At 43.9% G+C, this 23,866-nt stretch overlaps 1 protein-coding gene across 5 annotated transcripts in view; it reads left to right on the top strand.

The window, feature by feature from the left end:
* The window catches only part of LOC139530622 (homeobox-containing protein 1-like), a 33,624-nt gene extending 9,758 nt beyond the window's left edge, over positions 1–23,866 (top strand). For 2 of the 5 annotated variants that reach the window (XM_071327195.1, XM_071327197.1), the window contains 9 exons: positions 12,274–12,858; positions 14,757–14,842; positions 15,102–15,212; positions 18,429–18,585; positions 18,763–18,845; positions 18,946–19,041; positions 19,145–19,242; positions 19,866–19,943; positions 20,415–23,866. In XM_071327195.1, coding sequence (XP_071183296.1) covers positions 12,274–12,858; positions 14,757–14,842; positions 15,102–15,212; positions 18,429–18,585; positions 18,763–18,845; positions 18,946–19,041; positions 19,145–19,242; positions 19,866–19,943; positions 20,415–20,771 — 1,651 coding nt within the window. In that variant the 3' untranslated portion in view covers positions 20,772–23,866. The remainder of the gene's footprint in view (positions 1–12,273; positions 12,859–14,756; positions 14,843–15,101; positions 15,213–18,428; positions 18,586–18,762; positions 18,846–18,945; positions 19,042–19,144; positions 19,243–19,865; positions 19,944–20,414) is intronic. The other 3 variants (XM_071327196.1, XM_071327200.1, XM_071327198.1) reach the window with 3 other exon arrangements.

The following is a 23,866-nucleotide window of genomic DNA, read 5'->3' as shown; positions in this document are numbered from 1 at the left end:
TACATGTCATGAACCAATCCAAGCCCTCCTTTTAATTAAGATTACACATTCAGCAAATCACCAGCAGAAGGAGTTCCCTTTGAATCCATTTTCCATTTCATTCTGGTGGTGGTGCTCATACAATGGATTATTACTGCTATACAATCAATCATTAATTTATCATGTAGCAGAGAATCCACTCTGTAAATGTGATGTACTTGTAGAGTATATTGTTTTAAACAATATGTCCAAAAATGAACAAAATCTAAACGGGTAGTTTTGAGATTCATGTTGAACAAATTAACGTGTAATATTTTTATTTCAGAATCTAGACACTCCATATATTAAAGCAAACTATAAGGAGTGTAATGACACCAGGATGTTGTCTGTATCATGTATGGTTCACAACTCATAGGGTCTTATAGGAGGCAAGAATAGGTCTAAAAAGATATTGGTATAATACCTATCATATAGAAGTAAACTTCGGAGTCACGGAATATGTTGTGTGGTCTCCCACTACGACTCAGGGAGAGCTTGCAGTTTTAGGCTACAGATGAATTAAGTTATGACGAACTCACAGGAGGTTGGTGGCACCTTAACGGGCTCGTGAAAATAGCAGGAGAGACATGCGTTTGATCCCATTCGTTTGAAGCCATTCCATTTGCTCCGTTCCAGCCATTATTATTAGCCGTCCTCCCCTCAGCAGCCTGCACTGGATGAACTTCACAGGGTGGTGAAAGTGCCCGGTGATGAACCTAATGCACCTTTTCAATAAATATCAAGGGTTTTATTCTGGTGACATGATCATGATGCTTGGCTGCCATTTGACCAGTGGAGGCTGGTGGGAGGAGCTATAGGAGGAGTTCATTGTAATGACTGAACTGGAATTTATGGAACGGAGTCAAAAATGGTTAGATACCGTTCCATTTATGCCATTACAATGAGCCCATCCTCCTATAGCTCCTCCCACCAGCCTCCACTGCATTTGACAAATAAAAATAGTCTAGCTCAGTCTTTATAATCTCATGTAGATAGCCTACCCGCACTTCCTGCGAGCTGTTGGCTAGAGCTCATGTTCCAAGACCAGAGTGGGCACATTTTGCTATATAACGCAACAGATTTTGTGACAAAACAATCAGTAAAGTTGAAAACGCGATGGAAACCAATTTAACTTGTATTTTTTTATTCAATACATGGGAATTTTAACCGCAACAGTTTTGTCAGTTTGAAGGAAACATCTCAACACCTCAAACTATATTTGCATGAAAAGCTGTCGCGATTTGAATGTAAAGCTGACTATCGATTTTCAATCACTTGGCTTTGGATGGTAGTCAACCGCAACAACTCTGGTCAATGTTGAATAAGCCACTTTCACTGAGTCTCCCTAGTTAAGCATGGGCATTTCCATCTAAAGGACCCATGAGCTCCAACATGTGAAGTTCATAGGAGCATGTCAAATGAAAGCTAAGAGTCTTTTTTTGTTTGTTATTTAGGCATATATACAGTTGAAGTCGGAAGTTTACATACACTTAGGTTGGAGTCATTGAAACTCATTTTTCAACCACTCCACAAATTTCTTGTTAACAAACTATAGTTTTGGCAAGTCGGTTAGGACATCTACTTTATGCATGACAAGTAATTTGCCCAACAATTGTTTACAGACAGATTATTTCACTTATAATTCACTGTATCACAATTCAGCTGGGTCAGAAGTTTACATGCACTAAGTTGACTGTGCCTTTAAACAGCTTGGAAAATTCCAGAAAATTGTCATGGCTTTAGAAGCTTCTGATAGGCTAATTGACATCATTTGAGTCAATTGGAGGTGTACCTGTGGATGTATTTCAAGGCCTACCTTCAAACTCAGTGCCTCTTTGCTTGACATCATGGGGAAATCAGCCAAGACCTCAGAAAAAAAATTGTAGACCTCCAAGTCTGGTTCATCCTTGGGAGCAATTTCCAAATGCCTGAAGGTACCACGTTCATCTGTACAAACAGTAGTACGCAAGTATAAACACCATGGGACCAGGCAGCCATCATACCGCTCAGGAAGGTGACGCGTTCTGTCTCCTAGAGATGAACGTACTTTGGTGAGAAAAGTGCAAATCAATCCCAGAACAACAGCAAAGGACCTTGTGAAGATGCTGGAGGAAACGGGTACAAAAGTATCTGTATCCACAGTAAAACGAGTCCTAGATCAACATAACCTGAAAGGCCGCTCAGCAAGGAAGAAGCCACTGCTTCAAAACCGCCATTAAAAAAAGCCAAACTATGGTTTGCATTTGCGCATGGAGACAAAGATTGTACTTTTTGGAGAAATGTCCTCTGGTCTGATGAAACAAAAATAGAACTGTTTGGCCATAATGACCATCGTTATGTTTGGAGGAAAAAGGGGGAGACTTGCAAGCCGAAGAACACCATCCCAACCGTGAAGCAAGGGGGTGGCAGCATCATGTTGTGGGGGTGCTTTGCTGCAGGAGTGACTGGTGCACTTCACAAAATAGACGGCATCATGAGGGAGGAAAATTATGTGGATATATTGAAGCAACAACTCAAGACATCAGTCAGGAAGTTAAAGCTTGGTCGCAAATGGGTCTTCCAAATGGACAATGACCCCAAGCATACTTCCAAAGTTGTGTTTAAAATGGCTTAAGGACAACAAAGTCAAGGTATTGGAGTGGCCATCACAAAGCCCTGACCTCATTTGTGGGCAGAACTGAAAAGGGGTGTGTGAGCAAGGAGGCCTACAAACCTGACTCAGTTACACCAGCTCTGTCAGGAGGAATGGCCCAAATTCACCTGACTTATTGTGGGAAAGTGGAAGGCTACCTAAAACATTTGACCCAAGTTAAACAATTTAAAGGCAATGCTACAAAATACGAATTGAGTGTATGTAAACTTCTGACCCACTGGGAATGTGATGAAAGAAATAAAAGCTGAAATAAATCATTCTCTCAACTATTATTCTGACATTTCACATTCTTAAAATAAAGTGGTGATCCTAACTGACCTTAAACAGGGAATTTTTACTCAGATTAAATGTCAGGAATTGAGGAAAAACTGAGTTTAAATGTATTTGGCTAAGGTGTATGTCAACTTCCGACTTCAACTGTACATTTTTCAACAATTTTCCATCCTAAAAAATGTGCCTTTCGTTTCCAAAAGCCCATATGTTTAAGATATTTTCTAATTTCTGTCTCTCTTGAGGGATGATGATGAAAGTTCACAGAACTAGTATAGGTAGACCTACCAAATAAGCTAGTGTATTTACTGATAAAGTTTGTTTATGTATTATTAAGTGTTCAAAAGTCGTAATTCAGTTATCAAATCGGTAACGGAATTACCGCAATTGAACTGGCTACAATTTAAAATCAGTCTTAACAAACCACCGTTGAGTCACCTGCTACTGTCCTCCTTTCCACTAGCAAACTTATGTTCAGCTCATAACTATTTTCTTTCATCTTGTGGTCAAAGCAAGACTGAAAACTGTATGGACAACCAGACTTGCGCTGATTCTCCTTCCTCTCGCACACCTACTACGTACCCTCTTTTCCATTTACTGTAACAAGCATCCTCACCAACTGAGCACCGGACGTCCATGAACGTTGAAATTTGGTCAGTCCGCCCTGTCTGGACCAAATCTGAGTTTGAACAGCACAGTACAGTAGAGAACACTACAGTAAAGAAAAGTAGAGCATATGAGTAGAGTACTCAGTACAGAACTGTACCATACTGTGCTGTGATGTCCAAACCTGTGAAACATAGACATCTATGATTGGTTCAGATTTGGTTTGGTCTGGACCAAACTTGGGGGCGGAGCTCATTAGAATAATAGCCAGTGTGTAAAATAATACCCACATATCCAAAACAAGGATAATGCATATTTCTACTTTTGTGTACCTATTCAGGATACATCACCATGAAGATAATTAAATTAATATCCATAATTATGCATTTCTACATAGTACAGATCAGGGACCCATGATGTAATTACATTACTGGATGTAAATCCAATTCACCTACTGTAGTTCAATAACCCAAATATATATATATATATATATATATATATATATATCAAACTCAAGGTGTCATGTCATAGCTGACACCCCATTCTTTCTGCAGACATCTTTGAAACTTAATTCTGAGGAGATATTTAAAGGTGCAATATGCAGAAATCGCTCCGCCATTTCCTGGTTGCTTAATTTCTAATATTTCTCCTAATTTCAGTTTGTGACAAAAAAGCAGTGTAGAGAATCACTTTACCATCTAACCCACTGTGAAAAATATTTCAATAACCAAAAGTATTGTATTTTCAGCTGTTTTTGAAGCTGGTGTATAAAAGTAAAAGACGCAAAAACAAAACTTAAGAACAGAAGCATAGAAATAGCGCACATAGTACAGATCTACCGCTTCTTAGACTTGCTTTCAATGAGAATGACAGTTCTATAAGTCGCGTTGCTAGGTGAATTTGGTCAGGTCGCCCAAAAGTTACACATTGCAGCTTTAACAGAGTTTTTGGAAAACATAGTTTTTGAGCAACAAAACCGATGTGTGCTCAACTAAACTCAGCAAAAAAATAAATGTTCTCACTGTCAACTGTTTATTTTCAGCAAACTTAACATGGGTAAATATTTGTATGAACATAAGATTCAGCAACTGAGACATAAACGGAACAAGTTCCACAGAAATGGAATAATGTGTCCCTGAATAAAGGGGGGGTCAAAATCAAAAGTAACAGTCAGTATCTGGTGTGGCCACCAGCTGTATTAAGTACTGCAGTGCATCTCCTCATGGACTGCACCAGATTTGCCAGTGCTTGCTGTGAGATGCTAACCCACTCTTCCACCAAGGCACCTGCAAGTTCCCGGACATTTCTGAGAGGAATGGCCATGTCCCTAGCCCTCACCCTCCGATCCAACAGGTCCCAGACGTGTTCAATGGGATTGAGATCCGGGCTCTTCGCTGGCCATGGCAGAACACTGACATTCCTGTCTTGCAGGAAATCACGTACAGAACGAGCAGTATGGCTGGTGGCATTGTCATGCTGGAGGGTCATGTCAGGATGAGCCTGCAGGAAGGGTACCACATGAGGGAGGAGGATGTCTTCCCTGTAACGCACAGCACTGAGATTGCCTGCAATGACAACAAGCTCAGTCCGATGATGCTGTGACACACCTCCCCAGACCATGACGGACCCTCCACCTCCAAATCGATCCCGCTCCAGAGTACAGGCCTCGGTGTAACGCTCATTCTTTCGAGGATAAACGCGTTTATCCGACCATCACCCCTGGTGAGACAAAACCGCGACTCGTCAGTGCAGAGCACTTTTTTTTGCCAGTCCAGTGCCAGTTTTTTTTGCCGGTCCAGCGACGGTGGGTTTGTGCCCATAGGCGACGTTGTTGCTGGTGATGTCTGGTGAGGACCTGCCTTACATCAGGCCTACAAGACCTCAGTCCAGCCTCTCTCAGCCTATTGCGGACAGTCTGAGCACTGATGGAGGGATTGTGCATTCCTGGTGTATCTCGGGCAGTTTTTGTTGCCATCCTGTACCTGTCCCGCAGGAGTGATGTTCGGATGTACCGATCCTGTGCAGGTGTTGTTACGTGGTCTGCCACTGCGAGGACGATCAGCTGTCCGTCCTGTCTCCCTGTAGCACTGTCTTAGGCGTCTCACAGTACGGACATTGCAATTTATTGCCCTGGCCACATCTGCAGTCCTCATGTCTCCTTGCAGCATGCCTAAGGCACGTTCACGCAGATGAGCAGGGACCCTGGGCATCTTTCTTTTGGTGTTTTTCAGAGTCAGTAGAAAGGCCTCTTTAGTGTCCTAAGTTTTCATAACTGTGACCTTAATTGCCTACCGTCTGTAAGCTGTTAGTGTCTTAACGACTGTTACACAGGTGCATGTTCATTAATTGTTTATGGTTCATTGAACAAACATGGGAAACAGTGTTTAAACCCTTTACAATGAAGATCTGTGAAGTTATTTGGATTTTTACGAATTATCTTTGAAAGACGGGGTCCTGAAAAAGGGACGTTTATTTTTTTGCTGAGTTTGTGTCAAAACAGACGGGGTTGGCTTAGATTGTTAACAACATGTAAACTATATTTAGTCTCCAATGTTCATTGGAAACAAATACATTTGCACAATGAGCACTTGTTGTCTCTCAAATACGTTATTACAGTTGTTTGACATGAAATCAGTCAAAACACCTCAAAACAAGACATGGGATCAAGATGAAACTAGCTTAAACAAATCACTTACGATTGTCCAAAAGGTAGTTTCTTGTAGTTTCTTGTCACTGTTGCTATCTGGCCATCCAGAATCACAACAACTCAGACTTCTGCCCCATTGAAGAGTGCGCATCGTTTTTATAAAGTTTTTTTTATTATTGCGATTTTACTGTAATTCTGTTACTTAACTTTGCATCTGCACAGGTCTTCCAGTAAATGTGTTTTTGTGAAAACTTCTGTGTAAATTGTTCAACGTAGTCCCTGTGCATAGAGTAAGTCGTGTAGTGGCGGGTATACGCTGTATACCCACTTCCTTAAGCCGTATCAATTAACAATGTTAACGGAACAGATCAGAATGTTTAGCTTAAAATGTCGAGATATTACTTATTCAGCAATATGCACACAGCAGGAGGCCTATGCGCGAAGGCTCCAAAAATGCAATTTGCAGGAAAACTCATTCTAAAATGTGCACAGCACATGCGAGCGGTTTCGTGGACAGAGATGTGTAGATATCTGTTAAATTTAGAAAGAGGGGCGATCTAATGATAGTTGTTGTATCATGGGTTGCTATGATTAGGATAAGGCCTTTGGCTACTAAACAATGAAAGAAAGTTACAAGAAAAACAATAGAACAGGAGAACGCATATGAGGAAGTCTTTAGAAAATAATTGCCCCCATGTTTCTATGGGGGGATTTTGGCGACAGACTACTGTGATCCAGGCAATATATGTCTCAGATTATGAAGTAAAACATCCAGGTTTCAAACAATTAGAGAACAGAAGAAATATAGCGATGAAAGGTCTGACTCTTCTGTTAGATGGAAAGGCTTTCCCAAAAACCTATTAAATTGAATGTTAACTAGCTACAAAGTAGCCAATGCCTACCTGGGGAGACTCCATCTCATGCACTACATTCTTGGGGTTTTCCCCAAACCCCAAAGTGGTCTCCTGATGTGGTTTAAGCATTGTTATGGAATTGGAACATCCAATTTTGTTGTTTGTCTATTCAAGCTCTACTTTGGGAGCAAAAACCTGAATATTTCCGACTCGGTTGACAGCTTCATTTATTTATTTCAATAGTAGGCCTACTATTAGCCTGCTTGCACAGTACCACAGTACCGCTTGGGTTTCCTGACTGTGAAAGACCAATATGGGATTTATCATTTTAGGCCATTCGGAGTGTGTCACTGTTTCTCATAGAATTCTTCAGACAGGGTGCCATCACCGGCCGGGCCATAGAGTTGACCCACTTCTCCAGACACCATTGCATGGAGTTGTATGGTTTGTTAAACTTTGAAATCAATGTTGTTTTCTTTTGGCACACATTTTAAAGTGAAACATCTGAGTCAAAGGGTAATTCCGTTACCATGGAATTGCTTGCATGCGAATGTTTCCTCTAGTCCTAATTTGTAGATCATTATACAGGTTACCCATTAGATTTCCCCGTGTAGGCTCTGTGTTGCGAGACTAGTTTACCAGTCAGTGTTCCCAATACAAAACCAGAAGCACAGACACCCAAATTTACCAGTATCCACCTTTTCATCAGACACCTAGTAATCCAAAAGATTTCTAGGCAAAGGGAGTCAGGGAAAGTTTGCTGTGAAGCTACTAACTGGCTGCTTCCTTCTGCACCTGGGTAAACATATTGCTTCCTGGCTCCTAACCTTTTTCTAGGGGCCCTAAGGATTCAACTACACAGGTTACAAGCTTGGAATGGTTGATTAGGCATGGAAAAATGTGTTATTTTGCTCCGAAGGACGATCATTTCCCTGGCGTTGCAGTTTACAGCACAAATACAGTACAGTCGTTTCACAATTGTAATATGCTAATAGTTGCGTCCACTTGTTTAACAAGTCACTCAGACCCAAACACACTCAGTGTATGTTTTGAGAGTTTGTTTTTCCTGCTGAGTCAAATCTGACACGCCTGGACACTCTAACTTTTAAAAGCCACGAGGCTCTCAGGGCATAGTTGTGTGTGTGCATAGATTTCTCTTGCACTCGCTCTCTCTATCCATCCATCCACCCAGCCCTTTTTCCCTGCAGCCTTTCTGCTGAGCAGTGATCTACTGTATAAAGAGCATTGACCAGTGCTAGTTTAGTCAGCAGTATTAAACCTCTTTCCTCCCCAGGGCTAGGGCCAGGCTCTGAGCCTCTGCACCAGAGGAAGACAGGAGAGTCAAGGAGGAGGAGGATTTGTGGAGAAACTTGTTTCACTTCACTGAAGGAGCAGCACTTTGACTCCCACCCAGGGTTTATATTACAGACTGGACTATAAGACATGGTTTCAGTAGATCTCCAGGAAGAAGAGCAGGGCTGCCCCACCTAAGTCAAGGTCCTGGGCACCTTATTGTTCCTGCCCTCACCTAGCTGGCACACCTGATTCAACTAGTCAAGCCCTTGATTAGCCTAGTTGAGTATTAGTCAAATCAGGCATGGTTGCATTGGGCTAGAGCAAAAATGTACTATTTTCCCTAGACTTTAGTGTTGGGACCTAGCCTAAGCCTACAGTTCATTTGGAAAGTATTCAGACCCCTTCCCTTTTTCCACATTTTGTTACGTTACAGCCTTTTTCTAAAATGGATTACATAAAAAAAATTAAAATAATAATCTACACACACTCATAATGACAAAGCGAAAAACAGGTTTTTAGAAATGTTTGCATTTAAAACAGATACCTTATTTTCATAAGTATTCAGACCCTTTGCTATGAGCCTTGAAATTGAGCTCAGGTGCATCCTGTTTCCATTGATCATCCTTGAGATGTTTCTACAACTTGATTGGAGTCCACCTGTGGTAAATTCAATTGATTGGACATGATTTGGAAAGGCACACACCTGTCTATATAAGGTCCCACAGTTGACAGTGCATGTCTGAGCCAAGGTCGAAGGAATTGTCCGTAGAGCTCCGCGACAGGATTGTGTCGAGGCACAGATCTGGGGAAGGGTACCAAAAAATGTCTGCAGCATTGAAGATCCACCAAAAACACAGTGGCCTTCATCATTCTTAAATGGAAGAAGTTTGGAACCACCAAGACTCTTCCTAGAGGTGGCTGCCCAGACAAACTGAGCAATTGGGGGAGAAGGGCCTTGGTCAGGGAGGTGACCAAGAACCGAGGGTCACTGACAGAGCTCCAGAGTTCCTCTGTGGAGATGGGAGAACCTTCCAGAAGGACAATCATCACTGCAGCACTCCACCAATCAGGCCTTTAAGGTAGTGGCCAGAAGGAAGCCACTCCTCAGTAAAACGGCACACGACAGCCCGCTTGGACTCTCAGACTTTGAGAAACATTATTCTCTGGTCTGATGAATCCAAGATTGAACTCTTTGGCCTGAATTTCAAGTGTCACATCTGGAGGAAACCTGGCACCATCCCTACGGTGAAGCATGGTGGTGGCAGCATCATGTTGTGGGGATGTTTTTCAGGGGCGGGGACTGGGAGACTAGTCAGGATCGAGGGAAAGATGAATGGAGCAAAGTACAGAGATCCTTAATTAAAACCTGCTCCAGAGCACTCATGACCTCAGACTGGGGGAGAAGGTTCACCTTCCAACAGGACAATGCAGGAGTGGCTTCAGGACAGGTCTCTGAATGTCCTTAAGTGGCTCAGCCAGAGCCTGGACTTCAACCCGATCGAACATCTCTGGAGAGACCTGAAAATATCTGTGCAGCGACGCTCCCATTCCAACCTGACAGAGTTTGAGAGGATCTGCAGAGAATAATGTAGAAACTCCCCAAATACAGGTGTGCCAAGCTTGTAGCATCATACCCAAGAAGTCTCGAGGCTGATTGGGGACATTGCCCTGTGTAGGGTGCTGTCTTTCGAATGGGACGTTAAACAGGTGTCCTGGCTTTCTGTGGTCACTAAAGATCCCATGGCACTTATCATAAGAGTAGGGGTGTTAACCCCCGGTGTCCTGGCTAAATTCCCAATCTGGCCTTCATAACATCATGGCCACCTAATCATCCCCAGTTTACTATTGGCTCATTCATCTCCTCTCCCCGTAACTATTCCCCAGGTCGTTGCTGTAAATGAGAATGTGTTCTCAGTCAAGTTAGTGGGTGAAATGAAAAAAATTGTATGTAGATTGAGGGGGGACAAAAACAACAATTTATTTAAATTTGTAGAATAAGCCTGTAATGTAACAAAATGTGGAAAAAGGGAAGGGCTCTGAATACTCTCCGAATGCACTGTATAGTTTGAGAGGGAGATAAGAGAGGGGGAGGTATGCCTCATGTATTCCAGAGAGCTTTTTTTAAGGACGGCAGATTTGGAATCATATTGTGGAATGTGTGCAGCAGCCTTCATGTGACCACATCAGGACATCGTAGAGGAGAATGTAGTATAAAATGAAGATCACGAGCTGTTAATGTATCCTTCCTCTGACTCTGATTCCTCTGATTTAGCCAATGTCTCAAAGTAAGCATCCCAAATGGCACCCTATTTGCTATAAAGGACACTACTTTTGACCAGGGTCTATAGGGCTTTTATTTTGTATATCTATTTTTTTTGTCTGCTCTGTGCAGAGACTGGCTTTTCATACAGTAATGGTTCTGGGTACTGTCTCTGTCAAGTAGGCTAGGCGTTGTTGCATTGTTTAAAGCTCTACATAATAATAATAACAGCTATATGCCCTCTTGTTTTCAGTTGATGAGATCACTAGTGTGCTTTGTGCAATATGCATTCTGACTATGGCACCTCCTTCTCTAACAGCCTTCAGTCACTAGGTTTAGAGACTAGCCTGTGTGTTCGCGTGCCCTCTACTCTATTTGACCCTGTCTGTCTGTCTGCCTCCTTTTTTTACTGCTCTCTCTGTGTGTGTGTGTGTGTGTGTGTGTGTGTGTGTGTGTGTCCTGGCGGGGTGTGTATGTACACTACTGTATGTAAGTTTGTCTGATGTCTGTCTGTGTGATATCCTATACACTGTCCTATGACTCATTCCCGCCCTCTTCAAAGGGAAAATATGGAGGTTGGCCGCTTAGAATGGAACATTTTCTTGGCGTTTTTCCCAAGTCGCACTCTCTCTTAACCCCTCCTCCCTCCCTTTCTCCTCTCAATCTTTCAACTCTCTCTCTCTCTCTCTGTCATGCATGTGTTCTCTGTCAGCTCTCTCTCTCTCTCTCTCTCTCTCTCTCTCTCTCTCTCTCTCTCTCTCTCTCTCTCTCGCACACACATGCGGTCTGCTCTCTCTCTATTTCCATCTCTCTCACCCTCCCCCCTTTCGCACTATCTATCTAAGTCTATCCATATGTCCCATCCCTTTCCACATCTATCCTTCTCTCTCTTCCCCTCTCTCTCTCTCTCTCTCTCTCTCTCTCCTATCTCTCATGTCCTTTTCCTCATTCTCCCCATCTCTCCCTCTACCCCTCGCCCGCGCTCTCTCTCTCTCTCTCTCTCTCTCTCTCTAAAAGCCCTCTAAGAGGTTGATAGAATAATCCATTTCATATCTGGGCTGCAGCTGCTGAGCCAGTCTTCTCTAAGCATGCCGCTGATGAGGAGATAAGGTGTGTGCGGTTCTTCGGGAATTTCCATTTGTGTGTACTTCTTTGTAAGCTGGATGATGTTTTTGTGTGATTCTGAGTGCATACGTGTCTCAGCGTAATCTTTTGTAAGAGCTGCCATGGCCTCCCTCATAGTAATGGGTTATAATAATGGGTTACGTCATAGACATAAGCAGTGTTATGCAATACTATTTGATCTGTACCAGTGTCTAAGGGGCTAGCAGTTGTTCTCTGGACAGGGTCATATACAATACAGCGACAGCTCCCCATCTCTCCATCCATCCCTGTTTGTCTCATCTAAACGCGTCTCCTTCTCCCTCCTCTCTTCATCCGTCCGTCTGATCTGAACTCTCGCTCTCCCTCTGTTTAAACCATTCTCCCTCCATCTCTTTATCCATTCCTTCTAAACTCTCGTCTCTCACGCCATCTAAACTCTTCTCTCTCCCTCCTCTCTTCATCCATCCCATCTAACCGTTCCCCTCCTCTCTTCATCCATCCCATCTAACCGTTCCCCTCCTCTCTCGCTCCATGTCAACTCCTCTCTCCTCTTCTCTCTGTCCAGGATGTCTCAGTTCACAGATGAGCCTCGCTTCACCATCGAGCAGATTGACCTGCTCCAACGGCTGAGGAGGACGGGGATGACCAAGCCAGAGATCCTCCACGCTCTGGATACCCTGGACAGACTGGACCGCCAGCACGGACACAAGTTTGGACGCCGTCCCCAGATGCAGCCCCAGCCTGTCGGTCAGGGACCGACGTCCAATAGCAATGCTAATATGACGTCGTCTTCCTCGTCCAACAACGTTGTGGCGTCCTCATCGACGTCCACGGCCGCCACACAGACTGGTTACCGGGCGAATGGGAGTGGCGGGAGTGATCTGTCGCCGTCACTTAGCAACAACTATGATATGTCGCCGCCCCCTCCGGCGGTTGTATCTGCCCCTGTTGCTTTGGCAGCAGTGGCTCAGAACGGGTGTGGGGTTGGTGGCGGCGGAGAGATTGTTGCCATGACGAACGGAAAGCTGTCTCCACCACGGTTTCCTATCAGTGTTAGTGCGGTTAGTGGTGGCGTGACTGCGAGAGGCTACGGGTTTGAGGCCAGCGAGGAGGAACTAGACGTGGACGACAAAGTGGAGGAACTCATGAGGTGAGGAGGAGTAACCTGAGTCTTATGCCTCGTTCACGTGCTAGTCGGAAATAGGAAACTCTGACATTTCCGACTTGGAAACTCATTGAACTCAAGAGTTTCTCACTTGAAAGTACCAGAATCAACCAATAGGAAGCTCCTCGCAAAATAACTTGTGTTCATTTTAACTCGGAGGTCCCGAGTGTCGTATAGCACATGAACACAGCATTATCTGAACAGATTTAGATGGTAGTCAATAGGCACAAAATGGTAACCAAACGAATGACCTTTCATACTACCTGAACATGTCGGTTTTGAATGTGTTTTGTTCTGAGCTAGACCCCCAGGCCTGAGTCTAATGAGTTAAGTGACACCGGTCTATAAACACAGACACCATAATCAGACACACAGTGACGAAGCTGGCTGATGCTTTTTGCATTAAAAAGTTAATGACTAGAATTTGGATTTACTTAAAAATATGACTTATTTTCCATAACTATAATAAATACAGACTTGAAACAGGCAGAGTTAAAGTGGCTAAAGACAAATGTCAAACCGAGAGGTATAATAGACGCAGACACTCCTCACATCATCCTCGCTTAAACTGAAAACCAGGTGCCTCTCCCGCACCTTTAACCACCTGCACATAATTAGCAGGCCAGTCAGTTATCAATTAACCAATGCCTGTCCAAAAACACATGAACACACAATACGTTATTACATTGACAGTTTGGGTTGAAGTGGTTGGAAAGATATCAACTATGAATGGAATATATGCGGGTAACGTTATCTGGTTCGCTACATAAAATGTGGGATCTCATACACACACACACACACACACACACACACACACACACACACACACACACACACACACACACACGTGTCCTGTCAACCCTGCAGCTGCTCTTTTGTAGTGTGTGCCCAGTGATAAAGGCAGTATTGATTAGATGGAGTGATGAAAATGAAATTAAATGGAGGGAGAGAAAAGTAACAGTGGATTTCTGGCAGCTCAGTGCTGCCTGATTCTCCCTCACGTTCTCCATGAAGGGGAATCAATATAAATGTAAATGAGAAGGCAGTGTATCGACAGAGACTGTGTGTGTGTGTGTCTCCAGTGTTCAGCAGACGCTCCATCACATCTATGAGAACTGCTCTCTCTCCTTCTCTGCCTCGCTATCTCCCTCCGTCTCGCGCTCTCTCCGTCTCGCTCTCACTTTCTCGCTCTCGCTCTCTGCTTTTGTCACATTCACTCTTTCCGTCTCGCTCTCACTTTCTCGCTCTCGCTCTCTGCTTTTGTCACATTCACTCTTTCCTTCTGACAATCACACATACAGCGGCACTTGGTCACACACACACTTTCTCTGCCATCACCCCTATTCTCCTTGCTTTTCCTCAACCCCTCATATTGAGCTCCCGAGTGGCGCAGTGGTCTAAGGCACTGCATCTCAGTGCAAGAGGCGTCACTACAGTCCCTGGTTCGAATCCAGGCTGTATCACATCCGGACGTGATTGGGAGTCCCATAGGGCGGCGCACAATTGGCCCAGCGTTGTCCGGGTTTGGCCGGGGTAGGCCGTCATTGTAAATAAGAATTTGTTCTTAACTGACTTGCCTAGTTAAATAAAATAAATATTTCCCTTTTGATTAGCGCTTTGCTTCCTCTCCAACGTCATTGTACTTGCTGATCATATCTCCCTCTATTCATGGCTCTCTCTTCCTCCATTTCTCTCGCTCTTTCCACAGACATCTCTCTCTCACTTCTTCACTCGTCCTCTCTTTTCCTTGAACCGTCTTCTCATTCGATCTTCCTAGCAAAAGTGAACAATGCTCTTTGTTTTCTCTTTCCTCCCTCACATTCACCACCTCTCTCTCTCTCTCTCTCGCTCCTCCCTCACACTCACCACCTCTCCCCCTCCAGAAGGGACAGTGCCATAATCAAGGAGGAGATCAAGGTGTTCCTGGGGAACAGGCGCATCTCTCAGGCTGTGGTGGCTCAGGTCACAGGTCAGTATGCCCCCTTGTGGCTAATACAGTACACTACATATGGCACTTGACTGTGGGAGTGGAACTGTGGTCACTAGTGTTTGTGTGGATGTAATGAGAAACCGCAAGTACTTCATCCACTGTATATATGCAGTGGCAAGTTAATGAATCCCACTTTCTGTGCTCTTTCTCTCTCTGGGCCATCCTCACTCTCTTTGTCTGTCTGTCTCTCTCTCACTTCCTCTCTCCATTTTCTCTCCCTTGCTCCCCCTCTCTCCAGGTATCAGTCAGAGTCGTATCTCCCACTGGCTGCTCCAGCAGGGCTCGGACCTCAGTGAACAGAAGAAGAGGGCCTTCTATCGCTGGTACCAGTTGGAGAAGACCACCCCCGGTAATGCCCACCACCACCACCCCCATGACCAGCCCCCCACCCGGTCCCACCATGCCCCCCACCTCCTCCACCCCCTGGCAGACCCCCTTCTGTGCCCCCCCGACCCCCCCACCCTCAGCCTCCTCCCATCTGTCCAGTCCCTCTTCAGTTGTTCCACTCGTTCCATCCACTATTAGAGGACTCTCTAAGACCCTGCCCAAACTAGAGGGGTTATATGATGAGAGCTGATGGGCGAGTCTATGAACTATTTGTTGATATTCTCGGGCTAGAAAATAGGGATGGCCAAATCCACCCTATGTATCCCTGAACTGTTGTTTTGGCCCAATGCAATGCACTTTTCTAGGGGGCACTCATGCCAAATCTGAGTGTGTTTATTTGTAGTCACTCCATGTGACTACACTACCCACATGCCGTCTTGTGCCCCCTCAGTTTCAATGGGCATACAGTGCTTTGCAAAGGTATTCAGACCCCTTGGATTTCTTTGCATTTTATTGTGTTACAAAGTGGGATTAACATTTATTTAATTGTTCGTTTTTGTCAACAATAATAAAAATGAGAACTACAATATAGTCGTTGTATAAGTATTCAGGCCCTTTGTTTGGACAAGCCTAAATTAATGACAGAAGAATACAAATATACAGCATACAAATATTTCAAAGCATGCAACAAGGCACTAAAGTAACACTGCAAAAAAAACATGGAAAAGGAAAACACTTTTTGGCCTAAATGCACAGCCTTATGTTTGGGGCAAATCCAACACCACATCACTGAGTAACTCCCTCCTTATTTTCAAGCATGGTGGTTGGTGGCGGCATCATGGTGTGGGTGTGCTTCACATCGGCAAATACTGAAGTTTTTCAGGGTTAAAAAAAACGGGATGGAGCTTAGTACAGGCACACTCCTACAGGAAAACCTGCTTCAGTCTGGGAGAGGAATTCACATTTTCAGCAGGACATAACACGAGGTGAAATCTACACTGAAGTTGCTTACCAAGAAGACTGGGAATGTTCCTGAGTGGCCAAGTTACAGTTTTGACCTAAATCTGCGGAAAGACTTGAAAAATGCTTTCTAGCCATGATCCCCAACTTCTTGACAGAGCTTGAAGAATTATGAAAACAATAATGGGATAAAATAGCCAAATCCAGGTGTGTAAAGCTCTTTGAGAATTACTCAAAATCGCTGGGAAAGCTGTTTCTAACATGTATTGACTCAGCGTGCTGAATACTTATGCAACGACTATATGAGTCATTTAATTTCGATCAATCTTTAACATGTCATTGACATTAAAGTATTTTGTGGTTGTTGACAAAAAATTGCAATGAAATCCATTTTAATCCCACTTTAACACAAAAATGTGAAGAAATCCAAAGGGTATGAATGCTTTTTCAAGGCACTGTAGCTACTCTGCAGACACGCCCCATGCAGTATTGAAGCCTCTCCCCCAGAATGTTCCATTCACAGTACTTGTCCCGCCCAATTCTCTGAGCTGTTACGTCACATTTCGAACCCCCCTGCAACCTGTTTCTGCCCCTACAAACCCATTGTCTGTCTATGACTCCTTCCTGTGTCCAGATGTGTCACTTCCCATTTTGTGTCCCCCCCCTACTCTCTGGGCACAGCAGCCAATAAGCTATCACAGCCGCAAATATTCAAATACTCATTATTGGCTGGTGTATAATGAGTAGTAGTAGTACTTGTAGTTGTATCGCTACGATGTCGCTAAGACAATTGAGTAGAAATGTAAAGTGCTTTAAGCACTGTATAAACCTCATTTAATATGTTATTATGATGACTATAGCTAGGCCTTAAAGAGTACTGGTGTGTGACTGTATAACCATGGTGAAAAACTGATTTTTAATAAAAAGCAAACTTGTGAAATCACACCGGCCTCACCTCTCTGTCTGTGTGGAGGGGAGGGTGTAGTGATGAGCCCTGGTGGACTGTGTATGTCACAGCACCTATAGACTACTACTGTATTAGCTACATACATCAGGGCTATTCCCATCTGGGCCTGCAGCTCTGCAGTGCTGCCGGTTGTTCTTTTTCCTCCAGTCGTTAATTGATTGATTTTGATTGTCCCAAGAGTCCACTCGAAGGTCTGAATCAGTCCCTGGTTAAAGGGCAAGACTGAAAAGCAGCAGTGGTGTGGAACTCCAGGCCCAGATTTGAAAACTGTTGATCTATGTTGACTACATCTCTCGATTAGGGAAAGGCAACTGACGGCCCCCCTTTTGTAGGCCCGCAGACCAATTTCACGCAATAAAAAAAAAAAAAAAATGTTTTTAATTTTAGGATCTCAGTCGGGGTCTCAACTTACTGTTGAGAGTTAGAATAGTAGAATACACAAGGTGCAATTTCAAAATTTGGTTGTGCTTCAGCAGTTACTCAATTAGCCCAAGTCAGCTAAATGTTTTTAGATTGGTAAATTAGTCTAGCGCTCAGGTAAACTTAAGCATTGTCGAATTACCGACCGGGATGGGGCCCATTGAACATCTGTTATCATATTAAAAACTGCAAAAATGTGCCTCCACCATATGGCAAAATGTGTAGAATTGCAGGAAATTTGCTGTAAAACTGCAATTTATCTCGTTTTTTTTGTGTGTGGCCCCCATCAAAGTTGCCCATCCCTGATCTAGACAACAGATTTCAACATTTCATTTTAGTTCCAATCAAAAGCATGTATAGGTGTGAGTCAAATAGAATGGAGTCAGAAAAAGACGAAGGTTCTAGTCCCAGGAAGCACAAGTAGCATCCAGGATGTTAGTCTTTTAAAACATCTGTTATGAGTTTCAACATCTTCATATGGACACAGTCCACCTCTCCCTACATCTCTACATTTATAATGGGAATGCTGTATGTGTGTTACAGCTATAGGCCGTATATAAGGGTTACAGCCGCCATTGTTCATTAGGATAGTGCTATTGATCTATGCCAAAAACACTACCGCTCTTTGTATAAATGAGTCCTAATTTCCATACATGCACACCACGCAGTCGCAATATAACACTCTTAATTCTTCTATGAAATAAGGTGCTGAATCCTTTTTTATAAAATGCACTCAATCAACAACTAAAGGAGAGCACTCTCTAAATAGTAGATGTTTGAGTTTATTTTTAAAGGGACTGCGCACATTAATCAACGTTTCACTTGATCACTTGATACAATCTTGGTTACGTGAGGGTTGTCTCCATGGTAACATCACGGTTGTATCTACAGGTGCCACTCTGACGATGCGGCCCGCCCCCATGTCTCTGGAGGATGTGGTTGAGTGGCGGCAGACTCCGCCCCCTATAAGCTCCACCCCCGGGAGCTTCCGTCTGCGCCGAGGCAGTCGCTTCACCTGGAGGAAAGAATGTCTGGCTGTGATGGAGAGGTGAGGAAGAGACATAGAGAGAAAGGGAAGTGATGGAGAGAGAGTTGAGGGAGGGAGATTTGGTGAGTTGTTATAATCTAGATAAAGGCTGAGAGATTGGGGAAAGTAGCAAATTTGCCGTTAGACTTGGAGAAATGTGAATGTTGCCTAATAAATTACGTTGTGGTTATTTTCCAGTTACTTCAATGACAACCAGTACCCTGATGAAGCTAAAAGAGAGGAGATCGCTAACGCCTGCAACGCTGTCATCCAGAAACCAGGTAAGAACCAGCAGGAGGAAAACATGGAAAAACGAAAGAGGTACATACTTATGTTGAATATTTATTATGGAGTAAGAACACTTGAATATGGTGTGTGCAGGGAAGAAGCTGTCTGATCTGGAGAAAGTCACGTCTCTGAAGGTCTACAACTGGTTTGCCAACCGCCGCAAGGAGATCAAGAGACGCGCCAACATAGGTAACGTTTACGACCTCTCGGGGGGGGGGGGGGTCGAGTGAGTGTGTATGAGAGAGTGCGTAAGGCTCAGATATGTTATGGAGAAGTTTTAATTTTTTCGAAGAAGAAGCAGCAATCCTGGAGAGCCATGGGATCGACGTCCAGAGTCCTGGTGGACACTCCAACGGCGATGACATTGAGGGGAATGACTTCCCTGACCAGGTAACCACCCCTAATAAGGTGGAATGGTCCAGTTCTCTGCAAATCGTGTTGTATCTGACAGCCAAGACATTCTACCTTTTTATAGGGGTGCTCTATCATACACATGAGAGAGATCATCCCTGAGCATGTGGTTTAGCCGACATTCACAGCGGTCGTTTTTGCGGTGTTAGAGGTGGAAATGCGTTAGACTGGTCAAATCCACTAGCGACTCTTGGCACTATACTTAAAGCGGACATTGACATTGACTGCACGCATTAAGAAAAATCCCAGTTCGAACACTAGAATATGAGATGTAATCTACACCTAGATTAGGCTGATAGAAATCCTCATTATTTTTGTTGAATGATTTTCAATTTGAGCGTCATTATTTCCATATAGGATAGACTTTCTCGTTCTGATCTTCTAACGTGAGTGGCTTCATGACAATGATCAAGAGCAGCTGCGCACCAATTAGACAGCTCCAAAGCAGTTACACCTTCGACATCGCCAAAACATCAGCTATGCCAGTTCACGCTTGATCTGATTAAATCTAGGCCCTAGTCTCATCCAGTTTGTATCTTGTAGTCAAGACCATTCTGCCTTCATACGGGTGGTTTAACATATTGCCTCTTGTTTTCCTGCAGGGCTGTGAAGTCCCTCTGTTTGAGAAGAGAGCTGTTACCAGACCCTTCAGTCGACTAGACCTGTCCTCTCCCACACAGGTATGTATACTGCTATGAGACGTTGTATTGCATTACATATCCATACTGTACTCCATATTTGGTACAGAACTTTTTCTCTATACCAAATCTGTGAGATGGGTAGCTAACCAAGAAGTAGGGGGAAAGAACGCCTTAATGTTCATGTATTTGTCCATGCTAACCAGTTGACGTACGTAACCGAACAAGGGTGCATCTCAATAGTCTGAAGCGGATTCTCGATCTGAAAACACAGGATAGTGGAAAGCAACATAGTACTTTGCTTTACCTATCCATTTCTTTCAGGTCAGTGTGTAGGTCAGGGGTCTCAAACTCAAGGGTGGACCAAATATGGTCCGTGAACCGATTTTAATGCAGCCCGTGGTTTTGCTTAGTAAATGCGCCCTGCAGTTGTCTCAGGGTTGAAGACCACAGCTTTAGACTAGTATGATGTGTAAACACGACCCCTGACTCCTCCCCCTCTTGCGGTTGCAGGTGCCCACCCTGCTGCCCAGCTGGCTGGCGGCTTGGCCCGGCTCGGGCAGGGGGGGCTTGGCTGCCCAGAGGGCTAGCTCTCTGATTGGCCGCTCCTTGCTCTCTGGGTGGGGTCTCGCTCAGGGGGTGGGGATGGAAGGTTCCAGACTGACAGGTGTGTCCTGGTCTCCCCCCTCCCCCCAGGATGATGACTCCACCAATCACAGCAATGCCCTGGAGCACCAGGATCCCATCGCCCTCGCCGTGGAGATGGCGGCCGTCAATCACAGCATCCTCGCCCTGGCAACGCAGGCGGGGGGAGGATTGGCCCTGGGCGGGACAGGAAGTGACATCAAAACAGAGGTGCTAGACGACTAGGGATGAGAGAGAAACGTGTAATTTTGCGTTCATAATCAAATGGGAAGGTGGTAATTACCAGTTGTGAAGTCGCAAAAACGTGTTGGATGCATTCACGTGCTTTTAACTCGTTGAGAAATGTACAGCTATAATGCTTGTAAACAAATTAGTGTTCAAAAAACATTAATATAACTATAAAAAGCAATGGTTTTGTTGTTGCATTTAACTGCCGAAAATGCTGTTATCGAAGTCATTTCCGCAGCTACCAGTCAGTCGTATATGGTAAATACCACCTTCCCACTTAGTTATGAACGCAGCATATGTTTGTGTGTGCGCGCGTGCGTGAGTGCACATGAGGATGAGGCTACAGTAGAGTAGGAAAATATTTGTTGGGAGCAAGTAGAGCTTGTTGGAACATTATACTGTAAATGATGACCAAAAGTAATGCATAGGCTTAGAGACTGTCAAAGCTAAGGTAACAGGCCTCCCCTTACCTCCACCTCCCTATTTCCTAACCCCTTTAGACTGTTCTAGAGGTATTGTGTTGGGAGGCCTGGCCCTAAAGTTGTCTATGAAACAGTCATACAGTGTATGTACAGTGTGTGAGGTATATTATGCTCTTGTCTGTGTGAGTCTAAAGAATCAGAATAGGTTATTATGGAACCCTGGACAACTCCCTGTAAGCATGGAGGGCTCCTGCCTTGGCATTCTGATTTTGGCACCTTCTCCCCCAACGTGCACAGTATGCTATTTGATTCCTCGCTCGCTCCATCTTTCTTCTCTACCTCACCCAGACATATTCTCTTTCCATGTATACTCTTCTCTTTTGCCTCTTACACTGTCTGTTCACCCCTCCCTTTTCCCTCTCCGTCTGTCTGTCCCATTTCATTTGTCTCCAACTTCGCAGTATAAGGGAGAGAGAGGCGAGTGTTCTCAACAGGCCTCTGTAATCCCTGAAATGTATAAATATATCCCCTTGTTGTAGCACTACCTAAGCTGGATAGGTTTAAAGCAAGTGAAAATCAGACATTCATTATATTATTGCTTGAGAGAGAGGTATCGTGCAAGCTAGTGAAAGGGGCCATACGTGGTTGCTATGGGGGTAACTATAAGCATATTGAAGCTGTACCCAAACCATTTGTTTTTAGCTTTTAACCGTAGCTTAGTCTGTTCCCTTAAATTAAGGTGTCATAATCATGTTCCCCAGTTGAGAGAAAATGCGTTATTATTTTAAGATTGCCAATCAAGGGTGCGTTGGAAATGTCCCTATCACATGAGGCTGCTGAGGGGAGGAAGGCTCATAATAATGGCTGGAATGGAGTAAATGGAATGGCATCAAACTCATGGACCATGTGTTTGAAACCATTCCGTTCCAGCCATTATTATGAGCCCATCCTCTCCAATTAAGGTGCCAGCGGCTGCCTGTACTCCCAGTACTAAGAATAATAGGGACCAATGCAAACACTTCTTTTTCTATCCTTTATATGCCATGACGTCTTCAACACAAGCTGTTATCCAAGATACTTGCTTTTAAATGGTATTTTCTCTTTTAAAAATAAGTCACTTTATGGGAGTAGCTACCATGGGGCTTGAGTTTCCTGCCCTCGTAGCTTATTGGTTGTCCGGAGTGATTGACAGACCAGGCAAGCAATAGGAGGAAGAGAGACTGATCTGTTGGCTGACACAGGTTCAAAAGGTAAGGGGTCAGGGTTTGTTTGGTGATTCCACAAACACCTTCCCCCCCCATCTACCTTTCCCTATAAGCTAGGTTCCCCCACTCCCAGGTCGCTGCTTTTAATGTGAAATAAGTTATGTAGATGAATAACCTTGTTTGTTTTTTTACCTTAAAGGGGTAGTTCACATTCAAGTTGACCAGACTCAAATGTGATTTTTTTGTGTAGGTTCCTGTTATGATGAAATCAGCAGACCTCAATCCCAAACTACTGAGAAACTTTCTCCTTGCCAGATCTACACAACAGTCATGGTGGGATATGGTCCCAGCTTATTGTTAGACCACTTCTGAGCAGGGCTTGGAACCAGTTCAGGGAACAGAAACAAACAGAAAGTGATCTATACTGTTGTTTTAAAACCATGGGATCCGGCTAATAACGTTATTTTACATTCCGTTCTTTTATTCTGTCGCGCAAAGCACTCACTCTCTCATTAAGAAACTTATTCCGGTGTCTGCCTCCCTGCCAGCTGAAAATCTTTGCCAGTGTGCGTGTAGGCTACCTGCCCCTCCCCATCCGAAGTATTGTTTACTGTAGCCTATTGACGTTACAAGCGTGATTCAGAAATTAGGGAGAGCGATTTGTAATTAGAGAAGAATGGGTTCTTGCTAGGTATCACGTTTCACATTGGATTTATAAACTACAAAAAGGTAAGATGTTTTTATTTTAATTCTGGCGCCGCTCTTCACACACAAGCTTGTTAGCTAGCTCTGGTCCAACATTAAGCGAACTCTTTGAAATTAAAAGTTCCTCCATAGATGCCAGTCCTCCACATGTATAATTCCGTGGGCCTAATTCAGATAATGCATGTCATAAGATGCCCAGCGCTTCAAGCCATCCTCTCTTTCTCCCACCACCCGATTTCAGAAGTTTAAAAAAGAACGACATAAAAAAGTAACGTTTTTTCCCTTTCAAACCTCTGTGGGAACAGAGGAACGCAACAAAAAATATGGTTCTGTTCAGAATTAAACTAATAAATAATTGGTTCCAACCCCTGCTTCTGAGGTATTGAGATGTTTGGCAAACGTTAGTGTCTCGTGACATACTGTTAGCTGACCAAGTTGCAGAGATGACTCACATTGATGTTTGGGTGAACTGTCCCTTTAAGTAGGCCAATATATATTAAATGACAGCCAAGCTGACCTGTTTCTGCTGCTTCTGAGGTTCCACTAAAACCTAGTGCTTTGTTCTGTATCAAATATGTATCTTACAAGATAAGACTATTCTAAAGACTGAGGCAGAAAAAAAAACATTTTATTTTCGATTTGTTACTTAAATCTTTCCATGTGTAAAACTCTGCCAAGCAGAAATGTATACAGTGGGGAGAACAAGTATTTGATACACTGCCAATTTTGCAGGTTTTCCTACTTACAAAGCATGTAGAGG

This window comes from Salvelinus alpinus, chromosome 9 (assembly GCF_045679555.1).
Source record: "Salvelinus alpinus chromosome 9, SLU_Salpinus.1, whole genome shotgun sequence".
In the NCBI taxonomy this organism is placed as follows: Eukaryota; Metazoa; Chordata; class Actinopteri; order Salmoniformes; family Salmonidae; genus Salvelinus; species Salvelinus alpinus.
Note: the sequence above shows the minus strand (reverse complement) of the source record. Positions and strands in the feature narration are given on the sequence as shown.